Raw genomic sequence first — 12,718 nt, 5'->3', positions numbered from 1 at the left:
TGGAATCTGTGGTGGTATGCCCTTTATCGTTTTTTATTGCATCTATTGATTCTTCTCTCTTTTCTTTTTTATTAATCTGGCTAGTGGTCTGTTTTGTTGATCTTTTCAACAAACCAGCTCCTGGATTTGTTGATTTTTTGAAGGGTTTTTTGTGTTTCTATCTCCTTCAGTTTTGCTCTTATCTTAGTTATTTCTTGTCTTCTGCTAGGTTTTGAGTTTTTTAAATTTTGCTCCTCTAGTTCTTTCTGTTTTGATGATAGGGTGTCAATTTTACATCTTTCCTTGTTTCTCATGTGGGCATTTATTGCCATAAATTTCCCTCTAGACACTGCTTTAAATGTGTCCCAGAGATTATGGTATGTTGTGTCTTTGTTCTCTTTGTTTTCAAAGAAATCTTTATTTCTGCCTTCATTTCATTGTTTATCCAGTCAACATTCAAGAGCCAGTTGTTCAGTTTCCATGAAGCAGTGTGGTTCTGAGTTAGTTTCTTAGTCCTGAGTTCTAATTTGATTGCACTGTAGTCTGAGAGACTGTTTGTTATGATTTTCGTTCTTTTACATTTGCTGAGGAGTGATTTATTTCCAATTATGTGGTCAATTTTAGAGTAGGTGTGATGTGGTGCTGAGCAGAATGTATATTCTGTGGATTCAGGGTGGAGAGTTCTGTAGATGTCTATTAGGTTTGCTTGGTCGAGGTCTGAGTTCAAGTCCTGGATGTCCCTGTTAATATCGATCTGTCTAATATTGATGGTGGAGTGTTAAAGTCTCCTACTTTTATTGTATGAGAGTCTAAGCCCCTTTGTAGGTCATTAAGATCTTGCTTTATGTATCTGGGTGCTCCTATACTGGGTGTGTTTATATTTAGAATCATTAGCTCTTCTTGTTGCATTGATCCTTTTACCATTATGTAATGCCCTTCTTTGTCTCTTTTGATCTTTGTTGACTTAAAATCTGTCTTATCAGAGACTAGGATTGCAACTTCTACTCTTTTTTTTTTTCTCTCTCCATTTGCTTGGTAAATCTTCCTCTATCCCTTTATTTTGAGCCTATGTGTGTCCTTGCACATGAGATTGTTTCCTGGATAAAGCACACCAGTGGGTTTTGGCTTTTTATCCAATTTGCCAGTCTGTGTCTTTTGATTGGGGCATTTAGCCCATTTATATTTAGGGTTAATATTGTTATGTGTGAATTTGATCCTGCCATTTTGATACTAGCTGGTTGTTTTGCCCATTAGTTGACGCAATTTCTTCATTGTGTCAATGGTCTTTACCATTTGGCACGTTTTCAAGTGGCTGGTACTGTTTGTTCCTTTCTATGTATACTGCTTCTTTCAGGAGCTCTTATAAGGCAGACCTGGTGATAGTGAATCTCTCAGCAATTGCTTGTTCATAAAGGATTTTATTTCTCCTTTCCTTATGCAGCTTAGTTTGGCTGGATATGAAATCCTAGGTTGAAAGTTCTTTTCTTTAAGGATGTTGACTATTGGCCTCCATTCTCTTCTGGCTTGTAGGGTTTCTGCTGAGAGATCCGCTGAGTCTGATGGGCTTCCCTTTGTGGGTAACCCAACCTTTCTCTCTGGCTGTCCTTGGCATTTTCTCCTTCATTTCAACCCTAGTGAATCTGATGACTATGTCTCTTGGGGTTGCTCTTCTTGAGGAATATCTTTGTGGTGTTCTCTGTATTTCCTGGATTTGAATGTTGCCTGCCTTGCTAGGTTGGGGAAGTTCTCCTGGATAATATCCTGAAGAGTGTTTTCCAACTTGGATTCATTCACTCCATCACATTCAGGTACACCTATCAAACGTAGATTAGGTCTTTTCACATAATCCCATATTTCTTGGAGGCTTTGTTCATTTCTTTTCATTTTTTTTCCTCTCATCTTGCTGTCTTGTTTTATTTCATTGAATTGATCTTCTGTCTCTATCCTTTCTTCTGCTTGGTTGATTTGGCTATTGAAACTTGTTTATGCTTCGTAAAGTTCTTGTGTTGTGTTTTTCAGTTCCATCAAGTCATTTATATTCCTCTCTAAGCTGTTTATTCTCATTAGCATTTTGTCTAACCTTTTTTCAAGGTTGTTAGTTTCTTTGCATTGGGTTAGAACATGTTCTTTTAGCTCAGAGAAGTTTTGTTATTACCCACCTCTGAAGCCTGTTTCTGTCAATTCATCAGACTCATTATCCATCCAGCTTTGTTCCCTTGCTGGTGAGGGGTTGTAATCCTTGGAGTAGGAAAAGCATTCTCATTTTTGGTGTTTTCATCCATTTTGTGCTGATTTCTTCCCATCTTCGTGGATTTATCTACCAGTGGACTTTGTAGTTGGGGACTTTCGTATGGGGTCTCTGAGTGGACATTTTTTTGGTTGATGTTGAAGTTATTTCTGTTTTTTAGTTTTCCTTCTAACAGTCAGGCCCCTCTGCTGTAGGACTGCTAGATGTTCACTCCAGACCCTGCTTACCTGGGGATCACCTGCAGCAGCTGCAGAACAGTATGAGTTGCTACTGATTTCTTCTTCTGTTATCTTCGTCCCAGAATGGTACCTGCCAGATGTCAGCTTAAGCTCTCCTTTATGAGGAGGTTATAAAGGATATATCTCTTTGCTTATACGGGTGTCAGGGAGCTGCTTGAGACAGCCTGTCCCTTATAGGAGCTCAGGTGCTGAGCTGGGAGCTCCATTGTTTCATTCAGAGCTGCTAGGCAGGTACATTTATGTCTGCTGCAGTGGAACTCATAACCGCCTTTTTTTTTCTCAGGTGCTCTTTCCTGGGAAAGTGGGGCTTTATTTATAAGTTCCTGACATGCTGCTCCCTTTTTTGAGAGATGCCCTGCCCAGCAAGGAGGTAGTCAAGTCACAGTCTGCCAGTAGCGGCATTGCTGAGCTGCCGTGGGCTCTGCCCAGCTTCTTTGTGAACTTCCTTGCGGTTTTGTTTACAGAGGTACAGTTAGAACTGCCTCGGTAATGGTGGACTGCCTTAGTAATGGTGGACTGCCTCAGTAATGGTGGTCTGCCTTGGTAAGTGCTGACGCCCTTTCCCCCACCAAGCTAGACCATCCTGGGTCCAGCTGAGCTTGCTGCAAAACTCTCAATCCAGAATGTTTCAGATTGCTGGTCTTTTGGGGGTGGGACCTGCTTAGCCAGATCACCTGGCTTCCTGTTTCAGCCCCCTTTTTTTCAGTTGAATGGGCGGCTCTGTATTCCAGGCATTCCAGGCATTCCAGGTGCCAGTTGAAACAGCCCCATATTTATGTGAGTTTTTGTGTGGAAACACACAGTGCCAGCTGATACATCTGTGCTGGAAAGTTGTGACACTTTTCAGCCTGGGAATCTCCTGGTATGTGGGCAGTAAAAACTCTTTTGGAAATGTGGTGATCACTCACCCTCTGTTTTGTTCTCACTGGGAACTGCACTCCAGAGCTGTTCCTATTTGGCCATCTTGGATCCACCCAAAATATTTCATGTTAATAGTATACCAGAGCGGTTAAAAACACAAATTCAAGAGACTGACCATTGGGTTTGAATTCTGGCTCTGCTACTTACTAGCTATGTGGCCGTTGGCCAGTTAATTCACCTCTCTCTGTGTTTAATTTTTTTCCTTGGTAAAATAATAATAGTACCTATATCCTGAAGTTCTTTTTTTTTTTTTTTGAGACGGAGTTTCACTCTTGTTACCCAGGCTGGAGGGCAATGGCGTGATCTCGGCTCACCGCAACCTCCACCTCCTGGGTTCAGGCAGTTCTCCTGCCTCAGCCTCCCGAGTAGCTGGGATTACAGGCATGCGCCACCATGCCCAGCTATATACTGAAGTTCTTATGAGGATTAAATAACTTACAAAAAAGTGCTTAGAATAGTGCTTGGCACTAAGTGAATGCTCAGTAAGTGCTAGCTCTTATTACCAGTGAGGTATTTGCTGATATTGGGCCATGTTGATTTATTGGATGAATAGTTTTTCTATTGCATTTTTAGTCCTGTGCTTGTCTGATCCATACTATTTGTCTTATATAATATTAAAAAATCTGTTTGTGATATATGTTTCAGTCTATTAAGGAAATTCTTTTATTGAAACTGATGTGCAATTCTGTCTTCCTTTATCTGTTTCATTTAGATGCTTTCTTTTAAAATATAGTCCTCTAAATGTTTAGTTTTTAAATATTTTGTATTTTGAAACACACACACACACACACACACTATATATATATATATATCTAGGTTTATACTAGCTACTTTTAAGTCATCTAGAAAACATCTCCCCAAAAAAGTAAGAAGTCATGCACATTGCTGAGGACTTTGCTTTAATGTAGTGTATTGAAAGGTATTTTGTATGTGTGGGCATAACTAGATCACTCACTGAAGGTAGGTAAGGTCCCCAGGAATCTGTATATAGAAAATGTATAGGCAACATTATACCTTTTAAGTTGTTTGGCAATTAACATACTGTTTTAAAATTTAATGTACACTTTTGCAGGAAAACTACACAAGCTATTTATCATTTTATTTAACTTCTTTTCTTTTCTTTTTTTTTAATAGAGACCAGATCCCACCATGTTGCCCAGGCTGGACTGGAACTCCAGGACTTAAGTGATTCTCCCACCTCAGCCTCCCAAATAGCTGGGACTACCAGTATACACCACTACAACCCAGCTTTATTTTATTTAATTTCATAGTTGACTATCAGTTGGAAACCATTTTATTGTGTACACTTTTGAAATTTTCAGTAGTGTTGGCAGTGTTACAATCTGTTAGGTTGGACCAAAAGATCCATTTATCTCTTAAACACATTCAAGTGCTTCTTTCCTATTTAACACATTTTCTATGCCAATGTATGGCACTTACATTTGAATTGGACCACCTGCAGCTACCACCTTGCACACTTCCAATTTTGGATCCGTACACCAAGCTTTCTCTACTTTTGCACCTGCTGCTGAGTACCACCAAGGAAAGCCACAGCACAGTGGTTAGGCGCTGCCCCACAGTCAGGAGATCTGTCTTGGTTCAGCCTCATCACTGCTGTCGGTTCTTGTTAGTCCTGCAATCTGACAATGCCAGGAACTCCCCATGAAGGCTTTTCCAGCTTTTTTCAATTTGTACTCAAGTTGGCAGACTTTCCTTTTGATTTCCTACTTATTAGCCTTTCATTTCTGTATGGCCTTCTCCACTGTGTCTTTCCTTCATCCATACTTACCTCCATCTCTCTTGCCTCACAGAAGGAGCTCTCTGTTCTTTCTAAGGCTAACCCATCCTGTGTATAGCCCATACTATTCTCTTTGACTTTCTTGATACCCTTACTTGTTTTCTTCTGTGATAGGATATCCATTTCTCTTTCTTTTTTCTCCTAATTTTCCCCACTTCTACCTTCTCTGTCTTGTATCCCCAACTTAAATTAGCTTTTTTCCTCATTAAGCCCATTGATGTTTATTATTAAGAAAAAACTCCTGTCCAACTCCATCCTCTTTCTCTTTGTGCCACACGTCTGAAAAGCATGGTGTCTACTTGGTGTTTCTTGTTTGCTTCCGTCTTACTCTTTCCCCTTACAAACTGGCTTCCTTCCGAGCACTCCCCAGTAGCTTTACAGGTTTCAGTACATTTACAACACTGAGTCGGAGTGAATGCTTTTATGATCTTGTTTCATATAACTTCTTGGCATTTGAATGTCTTTGCTGAATCTTCTTTGTTGGAACATTCTCCGTTTGCTGTGACCCAATTCTTAATTCTCTACTTCTCTCACTTACTTCTTCGTCTCCTTTGCAGGTTTCTCTTCTTCTGCCTCCTCTTGAACACTGCTCTTCTCCTGGAGTCCATCCACAGCCCTAGTCTCTCTTTATTCTGGCTGTGAACTCTCAGCTTCAGCTATGGCTATTAACCACAGATCTCCATCTTGAACTCATACCTCTCCTCAAGTGCCTGACCCTTGTATGCAGCTGCCTTGTGAACATCCTCGATTAAATGTCCTACAGTCTACCTGTATTCAGCTTCCACTCCTGTGCTCAAGTCCTATACCCGAGAGTTGTTCTAGGCACTTTTTTCTCACCCATCTTCCTTTGTCAATCACCAAGACTGCAGATTTAGACTCCTAAAAATCCTAAAATTCTGTTTCTTCCTCTCTATTACTCCCTGGTTTAGTCTAGTGGATTTGGAGTGATTTTGCCCCCCAGGGGATATTTGATAACATCTGCAGACATTTTGGGTTGCCCTGTACTACTGACATCTAGAACGTAGATGCTAGGGATGCTACTAAACATTCTGCACTACACAGGACCACCCAACAACAGTTATTTGGTAACAATGTCAGTAGGACCCAACTTGAGAAACCTCAGTTTAGGTTGTCATCTTTTCTCTTTGGATTTTGCTCCAGCAATCTTCCAGCTGGTCCTGTTTCTTGCCCTATAACTCTCTTCAGTATTACCAGCTGCTCAGTCTGGCAAGTAAATGTAATGAGTAAATCTGATCCTGCTCAGTATTCACCCGTGGTTCTTTTTTATTTCCAGACCAAAGTCTTAGCCACTTAAGCATGACCTGCAAGGCCCTTCCTGATCTGGCTGGCCTGGCCCTTCTATTGGGTTTCAGCTTTCACTACTTATTCCTTGTTTATTCCAGAAACACTGAATTACTGGTAGGTTCTTTAACATACTTTGTACTTCTGTGCATCTGTGGTTTGTAACTGATATTTCCTTTGCCTTGAGTTACCTTAGCTCATCTGCCCAGTGAAGTCCATCTGGCATTAGCTGAAACATCTCCTTTCCTACAAACCTTCCCTGACTCCAAGGCAGACTCAGGTGTTCCACCCATTATGAGCCTGACATACCATGTGTAGATATTTCCTACTCTTTAATAGTTGTTTATTTACATGCCGGCCTCCCTACAGGCTGTACCCTCTAAGGGAAGTTCTCTATCTTTTGTCTTAGTAGTTCTCTGTCTGTTTGATTCCAGGCATTAGTAAGTATTTAGTAAAGATTTATTGAAGGATTGCAATTTGATGGACTGAATGACTGAGCTTTTGAATAATAAATCTTGAGAAAATTTTTTTTAAGAAAAAACAACAAGGAAGCTGCTTACAAAATCAGTTCAACTGTATTGCTATAAACAAATCTTTGACATATTGCCTAACTATAGTTCTTCTACACACCTGTAAACCCAGCACTTTGGGAGACCAAGATAAGAGGATCTCTTGAGACCAGAAGTTTGACCAGCCTGAGAAAGACAGGGAGCTGATTACATCTCTGAGAAAAAAGTAAGAGAGACAGGGAGAGAGACACACAGAGAGATAGCCAGATATAGTGGTGTGTGTCTATAATCCCAGCAACTTGGTAGTCTGAGGCAGGAGAAGGGATTGAGCCCAGGAGGGCAAGGCTGCAGTGAGCCATGATTGTGCCACTATACTATAGCCTGGACAGCAGAGTACGATCTTGTCTCAAAATAATAATAATTATTATTATTAGCAAAAATTTTAATGTTTTATTTTCTGTTTTAGCTATTTGATGGCATTGAATGTGAATTTCCCATATTTTTCCTTTATATGATGATTGATGGTAAGTGAGCTTTTTCCTGAAATTTAAGCAAGCTTTTTCCTGAAATTTAAGTTATAGGATTTAAGTGATTTAAAGAAGAGCAGAAATGAAATATGACTCCTTTCAGGTATAAAAATAGTCTGCACTTCAGTGATGTTAATTGCCCTGACTTTGTATATGCCTGCTCCTTTCTTTCTGAGTGAATGCTAAATCTTTTAAAGAATTAAAAAAACACTCTGAAGCATTAAAAAGTGATACCATATATATTATTCATATTTACAAAGAAAAATCTTTATTAGTAGAAATCAGTAATACCATAATCCATTATAATGTGAGTGTCCGTAACATTTATTATTAGGAATAGGAAAGTTCAATTAAAATTCAGTTTTCAATTATAAATGCTAACATGACTTTCTAAAACCAATTTCTTGGAAAAGTATCATACAGGTTTGCATTACTTTTTTTCATTTTAATTTTACCATTTGTGTAGAAAATTGCCAAAATAATTGTAACTGGGCTAATAGATTGTTTCTAAGGTAAAATTTTTGAGATGCTTATTGAGCTCAGCTGCTATTGTGTTTTCTATTTTATATTTTAGGAGTTTTTAGAGGCAACCCTGAGCAAGTACAGGAATATCAGAATCTTTTGACTCCAGTACTTCATCAGACCACAGAAGGTATAGTTTATTTTTAAGAAATTCTTCTAACCAACATTTCTTTAATGTTTATTTGAAATGTGTAAGCTCTTTGTAAAACACAGTAACTTATATTAAATAGAAAAAAATGATTGGTCCCTGAAATGAAATCAGAAAGATTAACCAAAACAAAGATGAAGATGAATCTAGGTGGGCATGGCTATAATCATTTCAAAATAGTTCATCAGGTGGACTGAGTTCCTTCATCTGTTATTTACTGTATAATTCCATTACTCTGTAAGTGTGACAGTAGTAGAAAGTGACAAGTTTTTATCCAGGTCACCAAAAATGCTATAGTCAGATGAGTGCCAGAACCTCTGGAGAGGTTCTGCTCTTGTCTAAGGCACTAGAATTGCCGAGAATATTCTGGATCCCTCTTTGGAGTTTTTTTCTAGGGTCCTTAGCATTGTGTTTTGAATGTCTGCCATGGTGCTAAAATGTCATCCTTTGAGGATAGATTTAGTATTTTAGAAATGGTCAGAAGGTCCAGTCTTAGAAATAAGGGTATATTGGTTTCAGTCAGACATCAGTAGGGACCCTCAAAAGGCATAACTGAATTTTCTGTTTAACTTGGATTTTCAAAGGAATTCCGGATGAGATTTTCTAGATGTCTTTGGGATCTGGAAAGTACTGACAATCACAGCACTGGTCCCCATTCCTATCTCACATGAAGTTTGTGATATTCTTTCAGATATCTCAGAGTAAATACTTCATATTTTATGCTCATTCACATGCTTGTAATGTTAAAAGTTGTGAAATGTTTATGGATAAACATTGAATTCAAAGGGAATATTAATTTTTAAAAGCTATTTTTGTCTTTTTGCTACAAATGATCACTTGTCCAATGTGAGAAATCATGTATTGAATTTTGTAATGCGTGTAATATTTGAAATCCTTTGAAGCAGATCTTTTAATATTTTGTGTTAGATCATTGATGCATTGAGGTGTAGCAGTTTAATGCACTTCAGGCTTCATCATGTTCAGAGAGTGCTGTTCAAAGTATTCTCTGTGTATCATAGATCTTCTTATTGATTTTAGACACAAATATTATTGTTGATTGTTTGATATGTAAGGAGGCAAAATTTTAGGGAAATCTCTGCCATTTTATTGGAAAAATTATGTTCACTACGGGCTAATAAGGTGAAAAGTCTTCTGTAGCATCCTACCTAGATAGTTGATTATTTTCCCATTATATCATCCACAAAGATTCTACTCTTAAATAATAACTTTAGTTTCTACCAACCCAGTTTTAAATGGTCACTGGGGAGGATGGCTTTTTTTCTTCCGTGATATTGAATGATAGATAATGGGCTTAATGCTTAAATGGGGATTTCTTTGCTCTAGCAATGGCTCAGGGTTATAATTCTTCATTTAAGATTACACAATATCTCATTTGTAAAGCTTCTGCAAACTAATCCTATTAAAAATAGCTTCTTCTGTGGCTCTAAATATTTGCATACTGTGTATTTGTTGATTCATTTGAAGGTATTAAAATTAAATGTTGTTGAGGGAGATTATGTACTCATTGTTAGCCAAAGAATAACAACCTGCTGTTGAATTAGTGCTTTAAAGTCAATCTTTTCTCCATGATTTTCACTGACAATATCTGAAAAGAACCAGAATATCTAGCTTTCTATAGCTTATCAAATCTGTTGCCTCCTGTACAACAATTCTCTCTCCCTGCTTTCTAATTGTTACAGTATCTTGAAGGGAAATTTTGGAAAAGACACTAATTTTGTATGGTTTGGCTGTGTCCCCATCCAAAGCTTACCTTGAATTTTAATAATCCCCATATGTCAAGAGTGGGTCCAGGTAGAGATAACTGAATCATGGGGTTGATTTCTCCCATTTTGTTCTCATGGTAGTGAATACGTCTCAGGAGATCTGATAGTTTTCTAAATGCACAAGCCCTCTTGCCTCCCACCATGTAAAACATACCTTTGCTTTTCCTTCGCCTTCCATCATGAATTGTGGGGCCTCTCCAGCCATGTGGAACTCTGAGGCCATTAAAACTCTCTCCTTTATAAATTACCCAGTCTTCAGTATGTCTTTATTAGTAGCATGGTAATGAGCTAATACAGATTTGTTATATTTTAAATGCTTGTTTTTAAACTCCATAGGATATCCTGTTGTACCAAAGTACTATTACGTACCAGCTGACTTTGTAGAATATGAGAAAAATAACCCCGGTAGTCAAAAACGATTTCCTAGCAACTGTGGCCGTGATGGAAAACTGTTTCTTTGGGGACAAGCACTTTATATCATTGCAAAACTCCTGGGTAAGTGGAGAAGATTGGAAATGGTATTTTTTTCCTTGTTATTAAGCTATTAGAAATAAATATGCCTTTGCTGATGTTTATGTTGGATTTGGGTGGTGTTTCATGCTTGTAAGAGGCCTTTGGGTGCAATGGCTCAAGCCTGTAATCCCAGCACTTTGGGAGGCCGAGGTGGGTGGATCACGAGGTCAAGAGATCAAGACCATCCTGGTCAACATGGTGAAACCCCGTCTCTACTAAAAATACAAAAAATTAGCTGGGCATGGTAGCATGTGCCTGTAATCCCAGCTACTCAGGAGGCTGAGGCAGGAGAATTGCCTGAACCCAGGAGGTGGAGGTTGCGGTGAGCCGAGATCGCGCTATTGCACTCCAGCCTGGGTAACAAGAGCGAAACTCCGTCTCAAAAAAAAAGAAGAGGTCTTTGGGGAGTTTCTTAGTATCTAATGATATATTAATATATCCATTTCACTGAATGATGATGGACAGTTTCTGGGAAGAAAGCAAAATAGGTATGGGTACCATTTGTGATCATTTAGGGGGCTGCATTCTTCAGCTTAGTATATAGGTTTCCTGCAGAAGATTACAGAAACTTTGAGTTACTTTTATATGATATATTAAAAATTCTGCCTTAAGAAAACAGTAGCAGTCATGCTTGGTTATACCTTTAGTAAGCCACTGGCCAAAAGGTATTGGTCATCTCAAAGTTCTCTTCTTTCCAGTAAATACATATTGGCAATTTTAGTTGGAGGCTTAATAGGACCATTATTCATAATTCTTTGAGGAACTGTTTTTCATCTTCTTCTACAACTTGAGCTGAATCATAGCACTCTTGGACACTTCGAAATGAAGACAAATTTTATAAACACAGAAAAAACATTATGCATTTTCCTGCACCGTTCCTTGCTCAAGTTTTAAATGTTATTAGCATTTACATAAAAAAGGCTATCACTTTAGAGTCAGAATCCCTTTATGGCAAAAAGATTATGAAAAGGCTAACTATAAATACTGTACCTGCACTAAAAGAACTGCCTACTGAAATGCCAGATATAGGTGACGGGGGGATGGAGGCAGCAAATCACATTGCCATATATGTACCTATGCAACAATCCTGCATAATCTGTACATGTACCCTAGAACCTAAAGTACAAAAAAAAAAGAAGAACTGCCTACTGTATAAAATACTATTATGATTTTTATTATTTCTAGCATTACTGCATAAATGCTAATTAATTTGTGCCATAAGAGTAATCATCTTTGGTTTTTCAAAAATATTCCATTAGGGAAGAATATTTCACAAGACAGATTTCCAATTTGGGCTTTACATAAATGATATGTAAGAGCAGGAAGAAGCTAACCAAATAAGTAAAAACTAAGTTAATGCTGTTTTCAAATTGCTCGTTTCCTAATTTTATTTTCTGGGTCTCTATATATACCTATTGCTAACTTAAGAACATGTAGAAACATTTTCTTCCTTTAAAGGGACAGTTTTTTGACAAAGAGTTGATATTATTTATATAGGCTTTGCTTTTAGAATTTCCAAAGGAGGGGAAAAGACACATGAAAGAGTTTTCTTAGAATCAAGCCAAGTTGGGAAGGTTATCTCTGGTTAGAGTGTTATTTCCATCTCACTAGCGTAATTACAAAGAAGCTTTGTTGATACAGCTAAGTAAAACATATTTTAGTAGAGGACTAGTTAACTTATGTAAGGATAAGAATTTTAACATTAGAATTATTAGTTTTTATGTACTACATTTGGAAATTACAAATCAGCATGATGGATTTTTTTCTATGATTCTGAGGCTGAAACCTGGCACCTGGGATCTGGGATATGAAATTAAAACCTTCTTCCTCCTGCTTTTTGCCATACATCCTACCTGGGTTTAGTGCAACTAGAAAGAATGTTGCTTGAGCAAAGCCTCTAGATAAAATTGACAAAGCTAGTGAATTGAGAAGGTGGAATCGACTACACCCTACATAAGCAAATTGAGCTTTAAAAGAAGAAAAGGATTGACAGTAGTATCAGTAAAAATGCATCGAACTTTCCAAAATAAATATGTTGAATGTAGACAGTCTTGAGTGAAGACAGTATTTTTTCATGTTAAGACCAGAGTGAATAGAAATAGTACAGGCCGTGCCTCCATTTCTGTTTCATGACCAAAAAGAGGAAGAGATCCTGCAGGGCTTCTGCAAAAGAAAATCAGTTTCTCTTTTCCCTGCTGATCTTCTGAAAAGGCAATGAGAATATGCAG

General features: G+C 38.1%; 1 protein-coding gene across 7 annotated transcripts in view; it reads left to right on the top strand.

Annotated features, from left to right (window-relative positions):
- PHKB (phosphorylase kinase regulatory subunit beta) overlaps nucleotides 1-12,718 on the top strand; it is a 240,968-nt gene that overhangs the window by 132,501 nt on the left and 95,749 nt on the right. For all 7 annotated transcript variants that reach the window (XM_010347818.3, XM_003937248.4, XM_010347819.3 and 4 more), the window contains 3 exons: nucleotides 7,463-7,520; nucleotides 8,098-8,175; nucleotides 10,314-10,472. In XM_010347818.3, coding sequence (XP_010346120.1) covers nucleotides 7,463-7,520; nucleotides 8,098-8,175; nucleotides 10,314-10,472 — 295 coding nt within the window. The remainder of the gene's footprint in view (nucleotides 1-7,462; nucleotides 7,521-8,097; nucleotides 8,176-10,313; nucleotides 10,473-12,718) is intronic.

The sequence above is a fragment of the Saimiri boliviensis genome, chromosome 1 (assembly GCF_048565385.1).
Source record: "Saimiri boliviensis isolate mSaiBol1 chromosome 1, mSaiBol1.pri, whole genome shotgun sequence".
In the NCBI taxonomy this organism is placed as follows: Eukaryota; Metazoa; Chordata; class Mammalia; order Primates; family Cebidae; genus Saimiri; species Saimiri boliviensis.
Note: the sequence above shows the minus strand (reverse complement) of the source record. Positions and strands in the feature narration are given on the sequence as shown.